Consider the following 20,772-nt stretch of genomic DNA (forward strand, 5'->3'; position numbering starts at 1 on the left):
CCAAATCAAACTTGATAAACATAGTCTTGTAATTCTATATATAATAATAATAGCGCCGTCTTAATATTATTTGATTACGCGTTTAAGCACACACCAATTAACCTAATGTGCCAACAATACCAGAATCGAATGGTATGTCATTGTAGCATTTTAGGATCGAATCCACAGAGAACTAGAGACTTATAACACCAAGAATACACAAACCTTCCTAATCTAAGCAAACAAGAAGATAGATGATTTGTAACAAACTAATATCCTAGAAATATAAACAAGTGAATCCATGGGCTAAGGGAATTGACTTCAAGTAACTAAGATCCAATCTAGGTGACAAGCTTTCAATCAAAGTAATCTCTTAAGTCTAAACACAATTTTAGACAAGTCCTATGTCTAGGTAAATGTCCATTTGCTTAGAAATCATTAAACATCAAATGTCTTTGGCTTAATTCAATCAAGCAATCTTTAAGTTCAAGTTTAATAACTATCTAGCAATTTTAACATCAAGTGTCCTTGGCTAATCTCACTAGAGCTTAGTTGAGTTGATTCAAACACTTCATCTAATCATGTCTGATGAGAAGTGTTTAGAAATCAGGTTTAGAGTGATCAAGACTAAACAAGCATTAAAAATACTCAACAAGCAAGTTCATACAAGGATCTAATACAATAACACCATAGATCTTCACTAAGTTACTCTAATCTCCCTAACCCATGAATTCTTAAGGAAACTACTCACTAATCTTCATGAAAACACTTAATCTCATAATAGATTGAAGCATATTCAAGTAGATACAACAGAGAATAAAGATAAACAAGGATTAAATAAGCAAAACGAAATTAAAACTCAAGAACAGATGATGAACAATTGAAGAACAGCTCAAGAACACTAAGAACAATGATATTTGAAGAGAGAGAGTTTTGACAAGTTAAATTATTACAAAGTTCCATAATGATGTTTCTTGCCCACTCTTATGATAAAAAGAAAGCAGATATTATACATAAAAGTAGGAAAAATCGTGCAAAGGAAAGGTGGGTGGAAGAAAGTGGGAAGTTGGTTAATCCCATCAACTTTCCAGTGGTCCCCGGCAAGGGTTGATACACCTGTAGTAAATCGATTATAACTTATCCAATACAGCTCCAAATGACTTGAAACCACTTCCATTGGAAAGCTAACTCAATTTACAGTGTCTCCACAAATTTTCAGCTTCAGAAAAGATTTTTAAGGCTTTCATCCGTGTTCATCTTTCACTCTCCGGATTCGGGAGCGACCTCGCTGTGTCGCTGCGAGAGGTCGCTCCGGATTCGTTGTCTCCGGGTGATCAATACGCGAGCGACTCTTCCCTGTCGCTCTAGTAAGGTCGCTCTGATAGGGAGATCAGAGCGACTTGACGGTGTCGCTCCCAGCTGGTCGCTCTGGTAAGGTGCTCGCCCAATGATCACTTTTAACATTTCTTTTGGACTCCAATTGCACTCAAAATCCCACCAATGGTCCTCTAATTCATCCATGGTGCTCTCCAACACCTGATATGTACAAATGCAATGATATGCAACCTAAATGTGCCTAAATGATGCTCTAAATGACCAAACAATGCAAGAATAAGAAGTTAAAAACATGTAAATTCACAAGATATCAACTCCCCCACACTAGTCCTTTACTTGTCCTCAAGTAAACTTTCAAGTCCTAAGAAGGAAGAAGTTTGAAAAAGGGAGCTCATAGCCAAAAGACACACATCTCAGCTCTTCTACAACATTCAAATGATCATAGCAAACAATCATTGGTCATTCTTTTATCAGTCTAGCTTCTCAATGCCTATCAACCTCTTTTTATTTCTTTATTCAAAGTGCAATGCTCATCAATCAACAAGTAACTTCAACCAATTCTCACATTCATTCACACACACACACAAGGTGGATTCTCACAAATGGGCACATGATCTCAATCACTTGGCTTGGTAGATTAATGGTCTTTTATGAATAAAAAGAAAGGTTCAAATACAATCTTTTTAATGGTGGCAATCACTCAAGAACAAAGAGCATGATCATTATGCAAAATTTATCTAAGACTAGGAGCAATTCATGCATACATAGCTCATTCTCATCATTCTACTCTTCTTCCTAAGTGATTACAAATTCTACCCATCTTTTATATTTCAAAACCCAAGTATATACACTTCACTCACATTTCTCACCAAGTGAACTCTCTTTTTTTTTTTTTTTTACATGATCAACCAACTAAGAACTTGACACTCTTTTTCTTTCCCCATTATGATCTTTCATTCATTTTTTTTTTTTTTTTTTTTTTTTTTTTACTTTGGGGAATTCTAATTGACACACTTAAGAGTTTTTCTTCTTTTATTTTCTTGGTTCCTATTGGTTTTCTTTTCTTATTGACACTCTTTGATCTTTTTCTCTTCTCTCAAACCCAAGATATAACAACTTAAAAACACACAAACTCACTCATTATCCTAGATGCTAGTTCAAATGAGGATCTTATGCTAGCAATAGATGAGAACAAACATATGTCGCTCCCAATACTCTCAAGATTTTGCACATGACAAGCTATCAATAAGAGACCTCACTCAACAAATCGATATTGGTTTCAAAGAATGGCAAGGGTTCAAGGGTAGGGGAGTGCTATTTGGGTTAATCAAAGGATAAGACATGGAATAAGATAACCCAAATGTGTATGAAATCCATGATCAAGTATGCAAGTGCCCATATGCAAGAGAGATTAAATTCATTATGCTCAAGTTCAGTTTGTAATTGGTTTCAAGAACAATGTCAATATCATATGAGCAACATGTTTCAAAAAGAGTTTTCAAGGCTCAAGAGATGCTTGTAGATATGTTCTTTTCATGGCAATTTCAATCATGGCTCCCTATGCATAATTCAAAACTCACAACTCTTTTTTAATTTTTTTTTTTTTTTTTTTTTTTTTTTTTTTTTTTTTTTAGAAATCACAAGAAAATCCAAAATGCAAATCATTAAAATCCACACAGATGCAAAGTGCTAGATATGTCAAATGCAAATCATCCAAATAAAACCAAGCAAAATGATCAGTTTTTATAGTACCCCCACCACACTCGAATCACACAGTCTCTTGTGTGACTTTGAATTTGGAGTGGTTTACATGATAAGTAAAATAAAAATTACTAGAGATGTGGAGAGATTTTAAACCGGATTAGAGTACTTACCTTGTGACTGTAGCGACTTGAGCATGTCACTATGGATATGTCGCTATGAGCATGTCTCCACAACACTTGTGTTTCTTTCCTAGCCTCTTTTGAATCCTTTCCTTTTCCTGAGCACCTTCCAAACTGAAATGACACACAATTCACACAAACAAACACACAAACAAGGATAGTTCACACAATTTATTAAAAACATTCACACATATATACAAAGGATACTCTTGAGATTTCCTCCCAAGTGAGCTTGTTTTAAGTCTCTAGCTTGACTTTGTGTGCTTGCTAATCATAAGTATCAAAAGGTTGAGCCAATGCACCTTTGGTCCCTCTCCTCCAAGAACAAGGAACCAAGTATGCAAAGGAGCACACTACTGTCCATAGAAAATAGACAGATTTTTCCTCAAAGAGCTTCACTAAAGATATGACATGAGTTATGAAATGCTCCTTGAGGTTCAGATGATCATGAGAATCAAAAGCATTAGGTGGAAACACAAAATCAACTACATGTTCAAATGAGGTTTTAACAAAGTAGTCAACTCTATCTCCATCAATCAAATAATACACAATGTTCACATTCTCATGATAGTTTTCAGCATGGGGGTTTTCTATCTCAAGCAAGAGCTTATCCACATCAAGTTCATCCCCTAAATCAGGAAGTTCAAGAAGAGGTCTAGGTTCATCAAGAATGAAAAACTCAGATTCAAGATCAAATGAAGCACATAGATAGCTCTTGTCAAAACAAACTTCAATATGATCTCTAACAAGTTTTTCTATTCTCAACTCATCTAGTTTCTTAGTTTCACATATCAGATCAAGACATTCATTCATGAGCACAAGAGAATTAAGACCAGAGATATTATTCTCACCACAAGGCAAGCATATTTCCTCGAGTTGAAGTTTTAAAGTGGAAATTTCTATACCTTCCAGTTGGAGTGGTGGAGCCCAATACATTACCTCATTAAGGGCACAAGCAGCATCTAACTCATACTGGGTAACCTCCCTTTCTTCAAACTCTGCTCGGTCCCTAATGAGGTGTATCCGGATAAGTTGTGCTAGGTTTCTCTTTGTCTTGTCCCGATTCTCTTTCATTCTCTGAAGCCGATGCAACTCATCCCTTTGGTCTGGTGTGAGTATGCGTATATCAAAGGGTGGTGGCTTCACATATGGCTGATCTTCAATGCGATCTTCAAATGTCTCTTCCTCTTCTTGTGGCTTCTCAGAGTAGCTTGAAGCCATCTCTACAAATAACAAAAGCTAGAAGAAGAGGTTAGTAGCTATACAAAAGCAAAACAAAGCATAAGAAAATAAAGCTTAATCTCAAGAAAGTTTGAAATCTTAATGACAAATCTACTTAGTTCCCCGGCAACGGCGCCAAATTGATTACGCGTTTAAGCACACACCAATTAACCTAATGTGCCAACAATACCACAATCGAATGGTATGTCATTGTAGCATTTTAGGATCGAATCCACAGAGAACTAGAGACTTATAACACCAAGAATACACAAACCTTCCTAATCTAAGCAAACAAGAAGATAGATGATTTGTAACAAACTAATATCCTAGAAATATAAACAAGTGAATCCATGGGCTAAGGGAATTGACTTCAAGTAACTAAGATCCAATCTAGGTGACAAGCTTTCAATCAAAGTAATCTCTTAAGTCTAAACACAATTTTAGACAAGTCCTATGTCTAGGTAAATGTCCATTTGCTTAGAAATCATTAAACATCAAATGTCTTTGGCTTAATTCAATCAAGCAATCTTTAAGTTCAAGTTTAATAACTATCTAGCAATTTTAACATCAAGTGTCCTTGGCTAATCTCACTAGAGCTTAGTTGAGTTGATTCAAACACTTCATCTAATCATGTCTGATGAGAAGTGTTTAGAAATCAGGTTTAGAGTGATCAAGACTAAACAAGCATTAAAAATACTCAACAAGCAAGTTCATACAAGGATCTAATACAATAACACCATAGATCTTCACTAAGTTACTCTAATCTCCCTAACCCATGAATTCTTAAGGAAACTACTCACTAATCTTCATGAAAACACTTAATCTCATAATAGATTGAAGCATATTCAAGTAGATACAACAGAGAATAAAGATAAACAAGGATTAAATAAGCAAAACGAAATTAAAACTCAAGAACAGATGATGAACAATTGAAGAACAGCTCAAGAACACTAAGAACAATGATATTTTGAAGAGAGAGAGTTTTGACAAGTTAAATTATTACCCCCTTCCATAATGATGTTTCTTGCCCACTCTTATGATAAAAAGAAAGCAGATATTATACATAAAAGTAGGAAAAATCGTGCAAAGGAAAGGTGGGTGGAAGAAAGTGGGAAGTTGGTTAATCCCATCAACTTTCCAGTGGTCCCCGGCAAGGGTTGATACACCTGTAGTAAATCGATTATAAATTATCCAATACAGCTCCAAATGACTTGAAACCACTTCCATTGGAAAGCTAACTCAATTTACAGTGTCTCCACAAATTTTCAGCTTCAGAAAAGATTTTTAAGGCTTTCATCCGTGTTCATCTTTCACTCTCCGGATTCGGGAGCGACCTCGCTGTGTCGCTGCGAGAGGTCGCTCCGGATTCGTTGTCTCCGGGTGATCAATACGCGAGCGACTCTTCCCTGTCGCTCTAGTAAGGTCGCTCTGATAGGGAGATCAGAGCGACTTGACGGTGTCGCTCCCAGCTGGTCGCTCTGGTAAGGTGCTCGCCCAATGATCACTTTTAACATTTCTTTTGGACTCCAATTGCACTCAAAATCCCACCAATGGTCCTCTAATTCATCCATGGTGCTCTCCAACACCTGATATGTACAAATGCAATGATATGCAACCTAAATGTGCCTAAATGATGCTCTAAATGACCAAACAATGCAGGAATAAGAAGTTAAAAACATGTAAATTCACAAGATATCATTATTCAAAATAAATATTCAAGATATATAAAAAGTAACGATATAATTTTTAAAAACTAATAGTTCATTATATATATGTTTGACCTTTTCAAAATGATAGTTTCTATTTTCTAAATTTAGAGGTAGAATTAAAAATTTAAAAATTTAAACCATAATTTACACATATATTTTAGAAAATGTAGAAATTTTTATTTTATTTAAATCATGACCGGTTCGATCGCACTTCAGGTCATTACACCGATGACTAAATACGCCTTAACTCTTACACCGATCGTGCTTAGCTTAGAAGAACTAATGCCTTCTTCAGAAAAGATGAGATCCAATGGAGTATCAATGTTTCTTAGAACGATCTTAGTTCTCTCTACCTTGGTTGTCGCACTTGCATTCCCATTCTTCGGTAAATTATTTTCAAGAACTTTATATTTTTAGCTTACAAAAAAAAAAAAAAGAACTTTATATTTTTTCTTCAGTAACCTACCTTTATTTCCTTTGTTCTAATAATTAACTTCACAGCCATCATGGGAGCTTTGATGGGATCTTTCCTCTCAATGCTTCTTGTAAGTCTCCATAATATTTGAGCATAGTTTCAACTATTACGTAGACATATCAAAAATGTTATTACGGATTCATATAATTTCATATATATAACTCGGTTTTACTTACTGTGCAGGCTTTTATACTTCCATGTCTTTGTTATCTGAGTATCTTGAGGGGTAGATTGAGTAAGATACAAGTAAGTATATGTTTTTATTTTGACTACATATTTGGATTTTGCACATGATAATTTCATTCGACTCCTTTCGTTAATTTTTATAGATGGGAGTATGCGTTTTGATCATCATCGCTGGCATTGTAAGTGGTTGCTGTGGGACTTACTCTGCGATTGGAAAGTTAGTAGGAGAAAGGAGTTGAACGTGTACACTGGTGACCAATGCAACAGTTGTGGGATATATACAGTAAAAACTGTAAAGAATGATTTGTATTATTAATTTTAGAAAAAAATGATTTTCATTATTAGAGTAATACAGTTACAATTGTGAAACTTTGAAAGACTAATTCCAATATTATAACAAGGATTTTTGATTCAACTAGTGATCTTCGGTTCCATGAATGATTTAATATTTTTTTTTTAAATGTAGAGAGAGTCATTCTTGATCATAATTTTGAGAAGAAAAATTAAGAGTTAGTTATGAAATGAAATTTTTTAAAGATTATACCATAAAGTCTGTCATCAAAGCCGATATTGGACTTTTGTGGCCAGATGAAATGTTTAAAGATGTTATAATTGGCTTCAAAGAAGTAACATAATTATTTAAAATTTATGCGGTCAATTTCATATCTGAAACATGAAAAATCCCATAAGCTTTAAAGAAAAATCAAAAATACATATAAATTGAAGATATGTTTCTTAATTAGGGGAAGGAAGAGTCGTTTATTATGTAACTCTCTCTTCACTTCTTCTTCCTCGTCGAGGCAAACGCGTCTGTGTGCTGTCTCAATCTCCATTCTCACTCGCCCCAATCTCTGAAATCTCAGAGGTTCTCATCTCTCTTGTTTGTCTAGCGTCCGATCAATCTCTCCCTTCTCTAGAGCTTCTTTTTTCCACAGTCATGGTAATTGTCACCCACATCTCCACTTCTTCCCACCAAATCTTGCCTTCATTCTTCCATCTCCGCCTCCGCATTCCCGCCACGTCCCTTGCTTCCTCTCGCCTCATCAAGCACGGAGACGGAGGAGGAGGAATCGCCTTGTCGACGATCCGAGCTTACATAGAGAAACCAAACTCCATCTCCAGCTTCGCCAACACAGTCGTCGGTTCTCTCCCCGTCATCAGACTCCTCGCCAGGATACTCAGCGATGAGGGCGGCGTCGGAAGAGATCTCGTCGACTTCGTCGAGTTTAGGAAACGAGTTGAGAATAATTGCGCACCTAGTGATTCTAGAGCTTTCTACGAGTTTCAACAGCGAAGAGGCAAGGTAACTAGAGTTTGATCATATAGTTGGTTACAGTTATTACATATGGATATGTCGGAATATTGTATTCCCTGTGATTTTACAAATGTTTTTAGCATTTTTGTTGATTTTTTATTTCAGATATTGTATGGTTTGAATTGTTGTGTTACATGAAGTTATTACCTTTTTTGTTGGGTGTTAATGTGTGTGATCAGCTTTTTAAGTGGCTTGTTGCTTTGTATGATTGATTATGTCGGAATATTGTACTCCCTGTGATTTTTCCAGCTATGGTTGAGTTGTGTTACATAAAGTTGTAGTTTTTTTGTTGGGTGTTAATGTGTGATTAGCTTTTTAAGTGGCTTGTTGGTTTGTTTGGTAGGCAGGAGAACCTTTGTATGTGCTTCTTTGCTGTTGGGTTGCTGCAGTAGGTGCAGGGCTTCTCAAATCTGAAGAGATTCTTGAAGGTGTTACTAGGGTTAGCATTTCAAATGATCTCGAGTTCGAAGAACATAACTTTATTGTTTTGATGATTGAAGCTAGACAGGTAGCACACGTATTGAAGAGGTAGAAACACAGAGAAATCAAGTGTTGTTGTTAAGTATGTGGATTGAGAAACTGATGGGTTCCGTCTTGATGAGTACAGGAAGTGAGAAGAATCAAGAAGGAGCATCCTGAAGATCATGGTGCAATAGAAAATGATAGAGTTAAAGGTTATCTTAAGCATGAAACATCAGTTTCTTGTTGCAACTCATAGAATCTTTTGCTCTGTTTTTTGATAAGTTTTTTAATACTTTGTTGGATCTAGAACTAGACCATCATTTGGTTGTTTTTTCTTCTTCTTTAGAATAGTTTTGATCGTGGTGGGGAAAGATGATTCAAAAGATTTCAACATTTTTTTTAAGAACTCTAAAATAAGAAACTTGCAATGGCCCACACAAATATACTCATCTATTAAACTCACTTTTCCAACTAAAAATTATTAAAAAAATATTAGGAGCCTCTAAATGAGTATTTATAATGATGTTCTTAATAGCTGGTAAGGGATGTTATTAGTTGGACCTTTGAGTTCGAAATACAAAATAAGAGGGGGGAAAACAAGATAAAACAAGAATTAAAGGAGTCGTTTATAATTAATTAGGTGGAAGAGCTTCGAGTTTAAAGACATTTCGAGATTCGTCGACAAACTTCAAACGCACTCCAACAACAAACAAAACAATCAACGAAGAACAAAAAATAAATCAGAACCCAATCGCCGGAGACGCCGTCGTTTCGACGCCGGTGCTCCGTCTTAACTTTTTTTCACCGGAGATATTTAAAAAAAAAAAAATCAAAAATGAAACGGAAAGGATTCGGCTTTTCTCTCCCCGTCACGGCGGTGATCTTAGTGATCGGTTTCATCTACTTCTCAACGGTCTTCACCTTCATCGATCGCTGGCTCAGCCTCGCCTCCTCTCCCGGAATCGCCAACGCAGCGGCGTTCACCGCCTTGGCTCTGATGTGTGTCTACAACTACTCCATCGCGGTTTTCAGAGATCCGGGTCGGGTCCCGCCCAATTACATGCCCGACGTCGAAGATCCGCAGAGTCCTGTCCACGAGATTAAACGAAAGGTCGCATCTTTATTGACTTTTTTTCTATCCTTCAAAGCTTATTTGTAATTAAAACATTTAAAAAGGATGAAGCTTTCGATGGGATTCGAATGAAACTGTGTGTCCCTCAGGGAGGAGATTTGAGGTATTGCCAAAAGTGTTCGCATTTCAAACCTCCACGCGCTCACCATTGCCGAGTTTGCAAACGATGTGTGCTTAGAATGGTATTTTCTCTACTCAACATCAAAATCCCTATGTGATCTTTGTGTTGAATCAGTCTTGTTTTGATTTGAAGGACCACCATTGTATTTGGATCAACAACTGTGTGGGACACACTAACTACAAGGTCTTCTTCGTGTTTGTTGTCTATGCGATGACTGCGTGTGTGTACTCTCTGGTTTGTTTCCTAACTTCTCTATATCTCTCTCTCTCTGTGACCTTAAAGTATATATGAGCTTTATTTCTATATGATGCTTTGGGTTCTTAGGTTTTGCTTGTGGGAAGCCTTACTGTTGAACCTCAAGATGAAGACCAAGAGATGGGAAGCTATCTAAGAACTATATATGTAATGATGACTTTGTTTCGGAAACTAACCAACGAAATCTCATTTTCCCTTCTAATGTTTATGGCTTTTTTTCTTTTCTCTCAGGTGATTTCAGGTTTGGTTCTTGTCCCTTTGAGCATTGCGTTAGGTGTTCTTCTCGGTTGGCACGTTTACCTCAGTTTACAAAACAAGACAACCATCGAGGTTGTTCTTTTTCTTTCTCTTCTTCAATTGCTAATGTGGATCTCTAGTTAGATCTTTTCCATCTGCTAATTAATGTTGTGGGAGTTGTGGAGCAGTACCACGAAGGGGTGAGAGCTATGTGGTTAGCGGAGAAAGGTGGGCAAGTCTATAAGCATCCATATGACATAGGCGCTTATGAAAACCTTACCTTGGTAAAATAATTTATTAATCTTCTTTAGATGGTCAGTATCAGTCAAAAGTTTTTATTGTTTGTTAAGTCTGTTTCCTTTTACAGATTTTGGGTCCGAACATACTTTCTTGGCTCTGTCCTACATCAAAGCATATCGGTTCTGGTCTGCGTTTCCGTACAGCTTTTGATTCAGCACCTGTTTCTTCTGGAACGAAACCTTGAGCCCATGACACGAATCATATTTTACCAATTTTTTTTTTGTTGAAAAGGCAGCAAGATGTTCAACTTCACGTCACTCTGACTGATCATGTTCAGGCGGTTTAGCTGCCTCAGCTCAAAAAACCAAGACCAATAGTAGAGACTGTTTGCCAAGGATCTCTCATCATTATTTCATCTGTTTTTCTTCAGATTCCTCAAAAGGAGAAGGAAGTTAGGGTTGTGGATACATAACTCAAACTGTGATTAGACTTATTATACGTACCAATTAACAAGGTGAAAAGACATCTTTGTAATATTCATAAATTCTAATCAGAATCAGACAGTTCCGAGTATGTGTGTGTGTTTTAGATGGAGAGTTTTTGTAAGCAAGCTCTTTGATTCTGGATTTCATAAGAGAAAAGAAGTTTTGTTTGAGAATAGACCAAAAAGAAGAATAACAAAAATCAGAGAGGAAGATTGCCCTTTTCTAACATCAAGACCGAAAGGTTTAAGTTAATCTCTTTTTGTCTATATGCATATCAGTTATCACTATTATAACAACTTGAACTCACCAGCTCAACAATGAAGGTTCTGTTTAGACCAATCATACAAGCTCTAGAGTTCCATATCTCAGGTGTATGGAAACGCTGGTTCAAACTTGGTTCCACGTTTAAAAAATTGTTATATACGCCCAAAAGAAGCCTTCAGAGTTTAACTTAACAGATCTCTGAAGAAGATAATTATGGATCAAAGAGTGATTTAAAAAAAAAAAAAAAACAACAAAGGTTGTCAACTATTACTAGAGAAAGCTAGCAGAGTTGGTTGAAAACTAAGAGAGAATAAAAATTACAACAATTGTTACCAAAAGATCTGATCACTTTTTGTCTTCTGGAGCAATTCATTTCAAGTAGACACGTCTTGGAACTGCCATGGGTTGAATGGGATTGACTTAGGGTCAGTGTAATCTTCAGATTTATCAGCAGCTTCCCGGTGTTCTAAGTACTTTCCATTGAACTGGTAAACTTCAAGATCGCCCCATGGTGTAGGAGTGACTTCCTCTGTTATATCAAACCACTTGGGAGTAAAGCTTTGCTCCTTCTCTTCACGTGTTCTCTTCTCTGCTCTCTGTCTCTCTTCCAAGCTGTAACACGACATGTAATGAGAATCAGCTCTACTTCAGTTTCAGATCCTAACAGGACAAGTTTCTTTGTTACCATACCTGCTCTTCTCATTGCCGGACTTGGACATGTCGCCCATCTCTAGTGCGTATCTATCAGGGCGTAACCGTGAATCAGACAGCAACAGCTTTTTAGGGGCAGTGTCGAAGCTATTGATCTTGTGAGCAAAGTGTGTGTATTGGTATTTGTCATCCTTTGGAACATCAGCGAGTTTCCAGACCTCCTTTAGTTCGGTGCCAGGGAGAGGCTCACCTTCACCGTCACACTGCTGATAGCTCATGGACTCGTTCCATTTGCCGGTCATGAGTATCTTGGGCTCCTCAGAGGCGTTATAGACATATCCGTCCACTTCATATCGACCAGATCTGTTGAGACGGTGAATGCACATGTCTTAAAGCTTTTAAAACGAAAAAAAGGAAGATGAGGTTGCGTTAAATGGTAACTTACCCGAACCAACCACACGGTTGAAAGTAGAGCACCACTTTGTCACCAGTGGTGAGGTTAGTCATGATCATTTCCCCAGGAGAATCGACCCAAGTTCGTCCAAAGATTAGGTTGTGAACTTTGGTTAGAGGAGGTACCAAGTCAAGAACTACTCCATCTCTTTTAAGTGTCACCCGTGTCCTGCATCACAGACTAATCACATTTAGGACAATGAACAAACGAAGAATGTTAACTTAGTAGATACACTTGTTTTGTACCTTCCTACTGGGTAAACGTCAATAGAATTGCCGAGAAACTTTGTTTTCAGCTTTGAAGTACAATCATAAGTGAAATGCTCATTTTCAGCATGACCAGCACTCATTGGAGGGTGATGGCTGACCTGAGAATAAGACTATTGGTGTCAACAACCTGGAAGAAGTTGGCAGCTAAAAGAACTAGAGCTACAATTATTTGAATTCTAAAAGAAATGACGCTGACCTGTTCGGATATGAAGTTAACACCGTTGTAATTAGCCATCTCATAAGTCTCTCCGAGGATTGGGTTAAACGGTTTCCAGGTACGTTGGAAAGCATAGTACACAGATATAGCCCATGATGCTGTTAAAAAATCAATTCTCACAATTCAGCCACTACATGAACACACACTGATCATAGCAGAAAAGAAGAAATGGAAGAGATGTGCTTACACGCATACACCATGCGCATATAAGGGTCATCCGTTTTGTCAGCCATGTCCAATAGATGCGAGTATTCCATCAACTGTCAGAAACAGAGCCCATGAGATGTTGTCATGAGCATCAGACAGCAAACAAAACATCAAGATGTTGTTGTAACGAGCACAAACCTCAGCCATTTTCTGGAGCATAGTCATTGGCTCGAAAATAATAACAGGGAGGGTCACCATTGATGTAACATCAGATCCTATGTACTTCTGCATCATCTTCCAATAACCATCTCGATCCTGAAACAATGTTTCTCAAATGATCAGATTAACAGGTGATAACAACAGAAGTGTATATATATATATATATATATATATAATAAATAAACCTCTTGATTCCATCTCCCTTTGTTAGCTTCCTCAGCTGCATCTTCATTACTTCCTTCAGGGTTAATAACTTCAACTCCCTCATACCCAACCAAACTGAGAAATCGAATCAAAACACATGGATTATTCCAAAAAGAGCTGAACTTTAACCAAACCCTAATTATAAAAGCCGCAGATTCGAATCAAATGGATAAGTGGCGGATCTCAAGAAGCTTGCTTACCCGTTAACTGATTTGGTCACAGCTGATACCCAATTTGAGATCGAGGGAGCAATAGCACCGAAGATAGACATCTCTCCGCCGTGTACCACCAACACTACGAGCTCCGGCGAAGGGAGAAAGATAGATAGAGAGAGATTCTTCGATGAAGGAAGGTCAGCACTCAGCAGCGATGGAAGAGGCTTTTAGGATCGTGAGCTGGTCTTCGTTGGCACTCGTTCTATTTTAATATGATCAAATTAACCGGTTCTGTTTTGAATGTTAAATCGGAATCGGATTGATTTAAAAACTAAACTAAACCGAACCGGGTTCGCTTAAGTCGTCTTGTTGGTTATCGACCTTTATTGTTATTTTCGGTTTAGTAAAAACGAAGCAGCTCTTGTAGAAATGATCAATTCGTTGTCATTGATGGCGTCACCAAAATGCATGCTCCTTCAGTTTTGAACTCGCTCAATGTTCTCTTGCTCTTTTACGATCATGTTTATGTATTTCAATTATGTTTTCACAGTCATCACCAGTCGCAAATGGATGGTTGAGTCAAAATTCGTATAAAATCTAAGTTGATGTATAAATCTTGGTTTATAATGTTTTCTGGCAAACATAATACAACTTAACTATTTGATAACATATTTTACATCCTGAGGATCAATGACCTCGAATGTAACAACGAAATGAGTTTTCCATTCAAAAGTATGAGGATAAATATTAAATGTTGAATTATATATAGAGAAAAATCAAGTGTAGCATACTCCGGGCATGATTATCGGGGGAAGGGGAAGTGTTTAGTGGGGTTTTTAAGGGAGAGGGTCCACAAAAAAGCAAAAACCCGTTGCAGAATAGTCAGAATAAGGACCGCTATTCGATGGTTTCTTGCACTGTTTGCGGGCTCCGCTGACACGTGGTGGCCCGCGATTGGTTGGTTTTTATTTTTTTTTTATTCAGATGAAAAAATAAAAAATAAGAAACCCATTTATCGTTAATCATGGTGTAACATCTATAACGTCAAGTGTAACAACGGTTCAGAAAAAATCACAAAAAAAAAAAACGTTTCTCACCGCACTACTCAGAATGATCTCTATCACTGATGAATAATGTCAATACTTTTGAACTAAGTTAACGTTATTTTATTTCCCATTAACAATCATTAGGCAAATGCTAGATCTGCATTTATTTGTTTATATGTTTGTTTGGACGTGTATGTCTTACAAAGTTGCTGAAACTAACAGAAGCAAGGAAACAAATATAAACAAAAAGATGATAATGGCAGCAATAATAGATACACATGCATACCTTCAAATTCAATACATACAGATCGATGATCCACGAATCCATATAGATGGATTCTTTAGTTTGATGTTTCAAGGTTTTTGTTCCTTTCGATATATATTCAACGTATGATGACCGTTGAGAGATTATGTTGTCTTCGTCTCCACGGCCCTTTGACCTAACCGGAGCTCAAGATCCAAATTTTCATTCTCAAGATGATGACTCGAACTCGAACCATCTATGCTGCTAACCTCCGTGACTTTTCCATCAGCATTAATATCAACCTTGTTTTCTTGAACCCAAAAGCCTAGTTTCTGACCAGGGATTATATTTTTGTCAACACCTTGATCTTGATCTTGATCATCATCATCACGTGCCAAATCGTCTTCTTGTTGTTTTTCATTAAGGTCTAGAGAGACAACTTCTGATGAATCACTCTCGGCGACAACATCATCCTTATTATCTTCCATAAGCTTTTGTCTGAGATTAGCTCTGTCTCTTCTGTGGATGTTCATATGCCCTCCTAGTGCTTGAGCATTCGAGAAGCCCCTTACGCAGAAACTGCATGTGTAAGATCTTGGCAGGGAATTATCAACGCTTTGATGACTGTCTCTCGACATGCCATCAGGATCATCCGTGTTTTTAGGGTTTTTGATGTTTTCCATATTTTGTATTTTTTTTAGAACATATATTATGGATTTCTTACGTAGCATAAAGAGAGCTATGAAAAAATTGTGAAAATTTAGCATTAAGAGAAAGAAAGAACAAACGAGAAGGAGAAGAATTGAGTTTGATTTCGGAAATGAAAAGGCCAACTAGTCAAGCTTCTTCTTTGTGATTAATTGATGGAATAGTTAATTAATTAATGCTCCAATCAAAATCTACCAACAACTGGTTCTATGTCATTACATGAGTAACTTATTCTTTGACAAGTATAATATTATTTCACAGATAAATTCATGGGGTAAAATAAAATAAAAACACTTATGGGATTAAAACATAACCGCAACTAATACTCCAAAAATAAAATGTTCAAATCTAACAGTCGAAACGGCCGTAAATCATTTCTCAATATGATTTCAGATGTGATCGACGTTGTATCTGGTCGCAAAAGTATATACCACTCAACGTTATTAACCACTTATATAACAATTACAAAGATGAGCAGCCTTCAAATATTCCAAACGACACAAATTAATGCTTACATGTCATGGAGGATCATTTCAATTTATTTAATGTAACGAAAGGTAGCTTGATTTATTGTTAATATACTCTGTTAGTTTTATAAACAAAGCAAATGGTCCAAGCAAGCATTTTGGCATTTTCTTTTTGTCCTTGCACAATTAGTAGTTTAATACTTTTGACAAAAATAATTTAGTAGTTTAATACAAACCACTAGCTAGCTTTGATTTTATTATATATTTAGCATTATTTTAACTTGTGCTTTCCTGAAATAAACAACAAATATTCCAGTATTGGACATCATCAGTGAATTAATATACAAACTACATCTCACTGATTCAAAGAAACAGAAGAGTCGTGCTATGACTAACTAGGGGTATAGCGAGCGCGGAGCCGGATAAGTTATTGATCGTTGTGTAGTTTTGTGTATGGGATTTTGTGGTTTATTTTTTTCCACTTTTGTTTTTCCGTGTTGTATATAATGGTGATGAACATAACATTTGGAAGTCAAACTCTACCTATTTATTTTTAAAGTTTTACTCGACTTTGTTAAAAATAGTTTATGGTGGATAAAAAAAATGTCAGAAATAGGTAACCCAAAAAAATATACCACTGACAAATCTTGTATGAGTTAGAACCCGTCGACGTTTCATTAATAATCCAAAATATAAATAAAATCTCCGAACAGAGAAAACATGCAAGGGAAAAAATATCTAAAGTTTATGATGGAAAACAAAGATAATAGCAGTTTTTAAAAACGCATAGAAAAGACGTTGACGGGCTGATAGGAATATAATAGATATTTCCAATCACTCACGCCAGCGCTTGCGGTTGTTCTGAGCGTCTGAAATCTCTGGAGGATCTGCTGCAGCACATTCCTCATCGACCTTGTCTCCCAAAACAGACGGGCCCGATGATGCTGTCAATCCTACGTCACCTTCACTGCTTGGAAGAATGTTCTCACAGTGCTCCTGAAATACATGAACGTGATGACAAGTAAAATTAGACAACCTTGCCATGGTTCTATATGATGGTATCTTCAGTGATGGTGGAGATAGTGATGGTACGGTGATTGCTATTAATGGCTTCCATCAATTTGAGAGCTCTCCATGTTTTGGGCTGGATCTTGGCAAGTAGCTATGAATACATCAAACACTATGTTGCTGGCATGAGATTTGAATCGAACTAGAGAGCCTGCAACAACATAGACGGTGAGGTTCTTGAGTATATTGAGCTCCACCAAGCCAGACACACTTGTTTTCAACACCTTGTTCCCTATCTCTCTTCTAATTACTGTCATGTCCCTCGATGCAGTTCACCGCAACAGGTTTGTTAATGTCGAAGAAGAATTTATCTGACCAATAAATTTCAAGTTTTTAAGTTTCAAGATGACACTAAGGTAAAGGCATTGTTTTAAAATCAAACCAATAACATATAAAAGGAACTCACCAGAGATTCCGATCACATCCATGTCAGAGGAATCATCGCTAAGGAACTCAATAACATTATGCACACCTTTGGTTACCATGTCCATCCCCATTGCACCACACCAGTGTTACAACTGAACCATACATAGCCATTTTTCCCTGCCAATGTACAGTGAACAGTTTGTAGCCTCGTAAATCTAATTGAAATGCATCCACAAAATCATTATTTCATCAGCAAAAGTTTCAATCTTAAGTCGAACCACACCACAAACATAAAGTTTTTTACATCTTGGTGGTACCTGTTGAAAATGACAGCCGACGTTTCGAAGTGATCTGGATTCTCCTAGGAAGGCTCAAGTTCCATAGCACGTTGGCACGACAAAAACCGGACAATAGGCGCTTTAGTTGTACCGTCCTTCAGCTTCGCCTGAGACGTACCCAGCCATGCAGCCTCTGTTAGCCCTAGCAACCAAATAACTTTCCGTTATATCCCATCAGAACAGAGTTTACATCATATTAGTTAATCGGACAACTTCAAAGCGATCAATCAACTTTCACGATCGACCCCCTATCGTAGCGATGGATGGTAGTGATTCACACGAACTGGGATGGAACTGTGGATCTCGGAATTCTGCCCAGAGAAACATACGCTTAAAGTATTAAAACTGATAGCTTGAATATTGATTAAACAAATATGGTATATAGTATTCCATAGAAAGTCAAATTGTCAATACCTTTTCCTGGGTACTATGTTCTAGGGGGAGAAAGGTGGCGGGGACAACGACCGATTAAGCAACAACAACACTGGAGGCTGACATCTTTGAAGGTTGGCTAAAAGCTGCGATAGTTCAATTTAGGAGTAATTTAATAAGAGATATGGGTCTCAAGGTTTGTTTGAGGAATTATATATACTGAGACGGATCGTTTCAGAGGTGAAACGGTACCATAACTGATCGTTGGAGATATAGAGAGGTGAAGATGAAAAGTTTCAGAATTTTTTTTGATAAGCTAAAAGGGTAACGCTTCGGTTTATCGGTGGAGACAGAGTACTATAAAAATCCTAGATACATACAAAAGAGATTTAGTCCACTTATAAGTTTTATTGGGCCAGAATGCGGATTTTACTAAATAGGTTTCGATGATCAAAGTTACACGTGAGTATTGAAACATTACAGTTATGTGTGAGATCCACTATAAGAAATCCTTCATAAATATATATTAGTTTTGGTAATCAATGTACAAAGTATCCTTTAGTTTAGTGGTATAAATGTTGGTGTTTATATCACAGTAACCCGGGTTCGAGCCACAGACTTGACATTTTTCACACTTTTTAAAAGTGGGGTCCACTTACCTGCTGACGTGTCGCTTCAGGAGTGATGAAACTGGCTCATTATAATGTAGATTAATCAGACAAATATAGTTAACTAGGAGGGTGTCCGCGCTTCGCGCGGAATATTGTTTTATTATTGCTAAGAACATGATTTTTTTTTGGATAATGTAATTATGTTGTCGTTTTTATTTGTTAAGATCATTATTTGATGTTTCTAGTGTGTTATGTAGTAGGTGATAAGTTAATATATTTTGCGTTTTTTTTAATAATGTGTTGTTGTGTGTATAGTACTTGTTAGTAGTCAAATGAGCATCTAACGTAAACTAATATTGAATTTCAATAACTTTGCCTCTACACATTTGTTGATTCTAAAATTAACGGTTTCATCGTCAAAATTGTATTATATTTTTTTCATAGTTTAGAAAATTATAATTTTTAAGATGTTTTTTGCCCTCTCCCCATATTTTAAAATTGAGCCCTCACCGTCTATGTATTTCGTTACATTTCTGGTGTGCGGTGCTTCTTACCATCACCGGAAAAAGACTCACATTTTTCTCTTGCTCTTCTTGTCTTCTTCACCTATGAGATTATATGGTATTTGTTGCAGATTGGGTTTATGAGTTTTCAGTTGTTCGGTTGCTTCCCACGGCATTGTAGGCTGTTCCAGTCAATATTGATTGCTCCTCTTCTTCCTTAGATTTCAGCTGATGTTAGGAACTGCATCTCCTTGGTTGGGTCAGAGTTTTTTCGTCTTTGATTTTGTATTCCTCGTCGTTGGCTTACCGTCAATAGTCTCTTCTCGTTTTGGTTTTCAATATTTAGTTTTTGGTGTTCTGACTTCTATGCTCTCTTTCATAGCTCGAGGACGGCTCCATAGTTTTCTGATTTTGCTCCGTCTCCCTTTCTCTCTCTATTCTTGCATCTCTTTGCAGCTTTCATTGCATCTCTGGTGGCTCTCCCTTTCACCATGTTTGCCACTCGAGATTTGGATAATGTTTTCGTTCGTGTATGCTATGTGGGCTTGGAAGGTTATTTCTGGTCTCAAGTTTAGTCTCTGATTTTTTGGTGGTTGTATCCCATTCTCCCTCTCTCAAGTTGTTTCTTTTATTTCCATGTTTTTCTTGGTATAGGTGTGCGGAGTTAGTCTCTTGGAGTTTTGGTCCCTTCTATCCAGAGCTTTGTGGTTTTTCAGTTGCATGTCGGCTTGTATGTTCTTGTTTAGTTTGTGAGGTGTTTCTTACTTTTTAGCTACTGGTAGTGATTCCGGTGTTTTAGGCATATATTTTTCTGCTTTTTGGTGGCTTTGGCCTTTCGATTATTATTCTCCCTTTGGCCCGCTTTCTTAGTTTATGCGTTCGTTGTCTAGTTTCTTATTCTTAATTTGATTATCTTATGATACTAATAGTGAAATAAATATAATTTGTAAATGAAATAATAAAAATTAGTAAAAATAATAAAATGATGAAAAGTCTTGTTATTTTTAGGTGTGAATAAATTAAATATTTAAAATATATTTATATTATTTTATTTATTTCTTGAATTTTAGAGACCAATAAATGTGAGAAGGATTAGATAATACAAAACTAAAAATTGATAGAGAAAATTGCAATAATTTAAAAGAAGAAGAATTTAAATACAAAAAAAAAACATGAGGACACATGTCAACAAACTCCTCTTCCACATGTCATAAGAAGGGAAAAAACCAACTTTATATGTATAGATAGATTGTACAATTAACCGTTGTTATCGAGCATATAAGTTGCACAAAAAAAAAAAAAAATCGAGCATATACAATAAAAACTCTATAAATTAAATAACGTTGAGGCAAGGAAAATTTATTAATTTCTAGAGATATTAATTAAAAAGATTTCTCTTTTAGATTTTTTTTTATTTTAAAAAAAAATCTAGTG

The 20,772-nt window shown here is 36.6% G+C and overlaps 5 protein-coding genes across 6 annotated transcripts; 3 read left to right on the plus strand and 2 right to left on the minus strand.

The window, feature by feature from the left end:
* The first annotated feature begins 5,436 nt into the window (after positions 1–5,436).
* On the plus strand, positions 5,437–7,273 carry LOC111204516 (amino acid transporter AVT1F-like). The gene is made up of 4 exons (XM_048750186.1): positions 5,437–6,512; positions 6,629–6,672; positions 6,786–6,848; positions 6,932–7,273. Exons 1-4 carry the CDS (start codon positions 6,320–6,322, stop codon positions 7,025–7,027), a joined length of 396 nt encoding a protein of 131 aa, XP_048606143.1. The 5' UTR covers positions 5,437–6,319; the 3' UTR covers positions 7,028–7,273.
* A 264-nt stretch (positions 7,274–7,537) lies between these two features.
* Positions 7,538–8,965, plus strand: LOC106409612 (photosystem I assembly factor PSA3, chloroplastic-like). The gene is made up of 3 exons (XM_048750187.1): positions 7,538–8,091; positions 8,447–8,631; positions 8,711–8,965. Exons 1-3 carry the CDS (start codon positions 7,726–7,728, stop codon positions 8,715–8,717), a joined length of 558 nt encoding a protein of 185 aa, XP_048606144.1. The 5' UTR covers positions 7,538–7,725; the 3' UTR covers positions 8,718–8,965.
* A 278-nt stretch (positions 8,966–9,243) lies between these two features.
* Positions 9,244–11,210, plus strand: LOC106388951 (probable protein S-acyltransferase 16). 2 transcript variants are annotated; one of them, XM_013829123.3, is made up of 7 exons: positions 9,244–9,676; positions 9,742–9,879; positions 9,951–10,052; positions 10,143–10,220; positions 10,305–10,403; positions 10,499–10,594; positions 10,678–11,210. In XM_013829123.3, exons 1-7 carry the CDS (start codon positions 9,401–9,403, stop codon positions 10,792–10,794), a joined length of 906 nt encoding a protein of 301 aa, XP_013684577.1. In that variant the 5' UTR covers positions 9,244–9,400; the 3' UTR covers positions 10,795–11,210. The 2 variants fall into 2 exon arrangements, with proteins under 2 accessions (XP_013684577.1, XP_013684578.1); XM_013829124.3 differs by having other exon boundaries at positions 9,245–9,676; positions 9,787–9,879.
* A 222-nt stretch (positions 11,211–11,432) lies between these two features.
* LOC106388949 (oxysterol-binding protein-related protein 3B) lies at positions 11,433–13,919 on the minus strand. Its single transcript, XM_013829120.2, has 9 exons — positions 13,661–13,919; positions 13,442–13,535; positions 13,236–13,352; positions 13,078–13,150; positions 12,870–12,988; positions 12,650–12,771; positions 12,396–12,572; positions 11,990–12,313; positions 11,433–11,911 (listed from the first exon to the last, which is right to left on the minus strand). The coding sequence occupies exons 1-9, from the start codon at positions 13,729–13,731 to the stop codon at positions 11,674–11,676; spliced, it is 1,335 nt and encodes a 444-aa protein (XP_013684574.2). The 5' UTR covers positions 13,732–13,919; the 3' UTR covers positions 11,433–11,673.
* Positions 13,920–14,704: 785 nt separating this feature from the next.
* LOC125583364 (transcriptional regulator TAC1-like) lies at positions 14,705–16,679 on the minus strand. Its single transcript, XM_048750188.1, has one exon. The coding sequence runs from the start codon at positions 15,670–15,672 to the stop codon at positions 15,070–15,072; it is 603 nt and encodes a 200-aa protein (XP_048606145.1). The 5' UTR covers positions 15,673–16,679; the 3' UTR covers positions 14,705–15,069.
* Positions 16,680–20,772: the final 4,093 nt, after the last annotated feature.

Source organism: Brassica napus, chromosome C3 (assembly GCF_020379485.1).
Source record: "Brassica napus cultivar Da-Ae chromosome C3, Da-Ae, whole genome shotgun sequence".
NCBI classification, from domain to species: domain Eukaryota; kingdom Viridiplantae; phylum Streptophyta; class Magnoliopsida; order Brassicales; family Brassicaceae; genus Brassica; species Brassica napus.

What these genes read in the sequence shown, in the direction of transcription:
- LOC111204516 (XM_048750186.1), top strand. Translation starts at nt 6,320, where the DNA reads ATGACCGGTTCGATCGCACTTCAGGTCATTACACCGATGACTAAATAC. An exon ending in CTTTCCTCTCAATGCTTCTT is followed by an intron (nt 6,673 to 6,785) that starts GTAAGTCTCCAT and finishes CTTACTGTGCAG; the next exon opens with GCTTTTATACTTCCATGTCT. An exon ending in GTAGATTGAGTAAGATACAA is followed by an intron (nt 6,849 to 6,931) that starts GTAAGTATATGT and finishes TAATTTTTATAG; the next exon opens with ATGGGAGTATGCGTTTTGAT.
- LOC106409612 (XM_048750187.1), top strand. Translation starts at nt 7,726, where the DNA reads ATGGTAATTGTCACCCACATCTCCACTTCTTCCCACCAAATCTTGCCT. An exon ending in TTCAACAGCGAAGAGGCAAG is followed by an intron (nt 8,092 to 8,446) that starts GTAACTAGAGTT and finishes TTTGTTTGGTAG; the next exon opens with GCAGGAGAACCTTTGTATGT.
- LOC106388951 (XM_013829123.3), top strand. Translation starts at nt 9,401, where the DNA reads ATGAAACGGAAAGGATTCGGCTTTTCTCTCCCCGTCACGGCGGTGATC. An exon ending in CTGCGTGTGTGTACTCTCTG is followed by an intron (nt 10,053 to 10,142) that starts GTTTGTTTCCTA and finishes TTGGGTTCTTAG; the next exon opens with GTTTTGCTTGTGGGAAGCCT. An exon ending in AAAACAAGACAACCATCGAG is followed by an intron (nt 10,404 to 10,498) that starts GTTGTTCTTTTT and finishes GTTGTGGAGCAG; the next exon opens with TACCACGAAGGGGTGAGAGC.
- LOC106388949 (XM_013829120.2), bottom strand. Translation starts at nt 13,731, where the DNA reads ATGTCTATCTTCGGTGCTATTGCTCCCTCGATCTCAAATTGGGTATCA. An exon ending in TGCTCCAGAAAATGGCTGAG is followed by an intron (nt 13,151 to 13,235) that starts GTTTGTGCTCGT and finishes TGTTTCTGACAG; the next exon opens with TTGATGGAATACTCGCATCT. An exon ending in TTAACTTCATATCCGAACAG is followed by an intron (nt 12,772 to 12,869) that starts GTCAGCGTCATT and finishes TCTTATTCTCAG; the next exon opens with GTCAGCCATCACCCTCCAAT.
- LOC125583364 (XM_048750188.1), bottom strand. Translation starts at nt 15,672, where the DNA reads ATGCTAAATTTTCACAATTTTTTCATAGCTCTCTTTATGCTACGTAAG.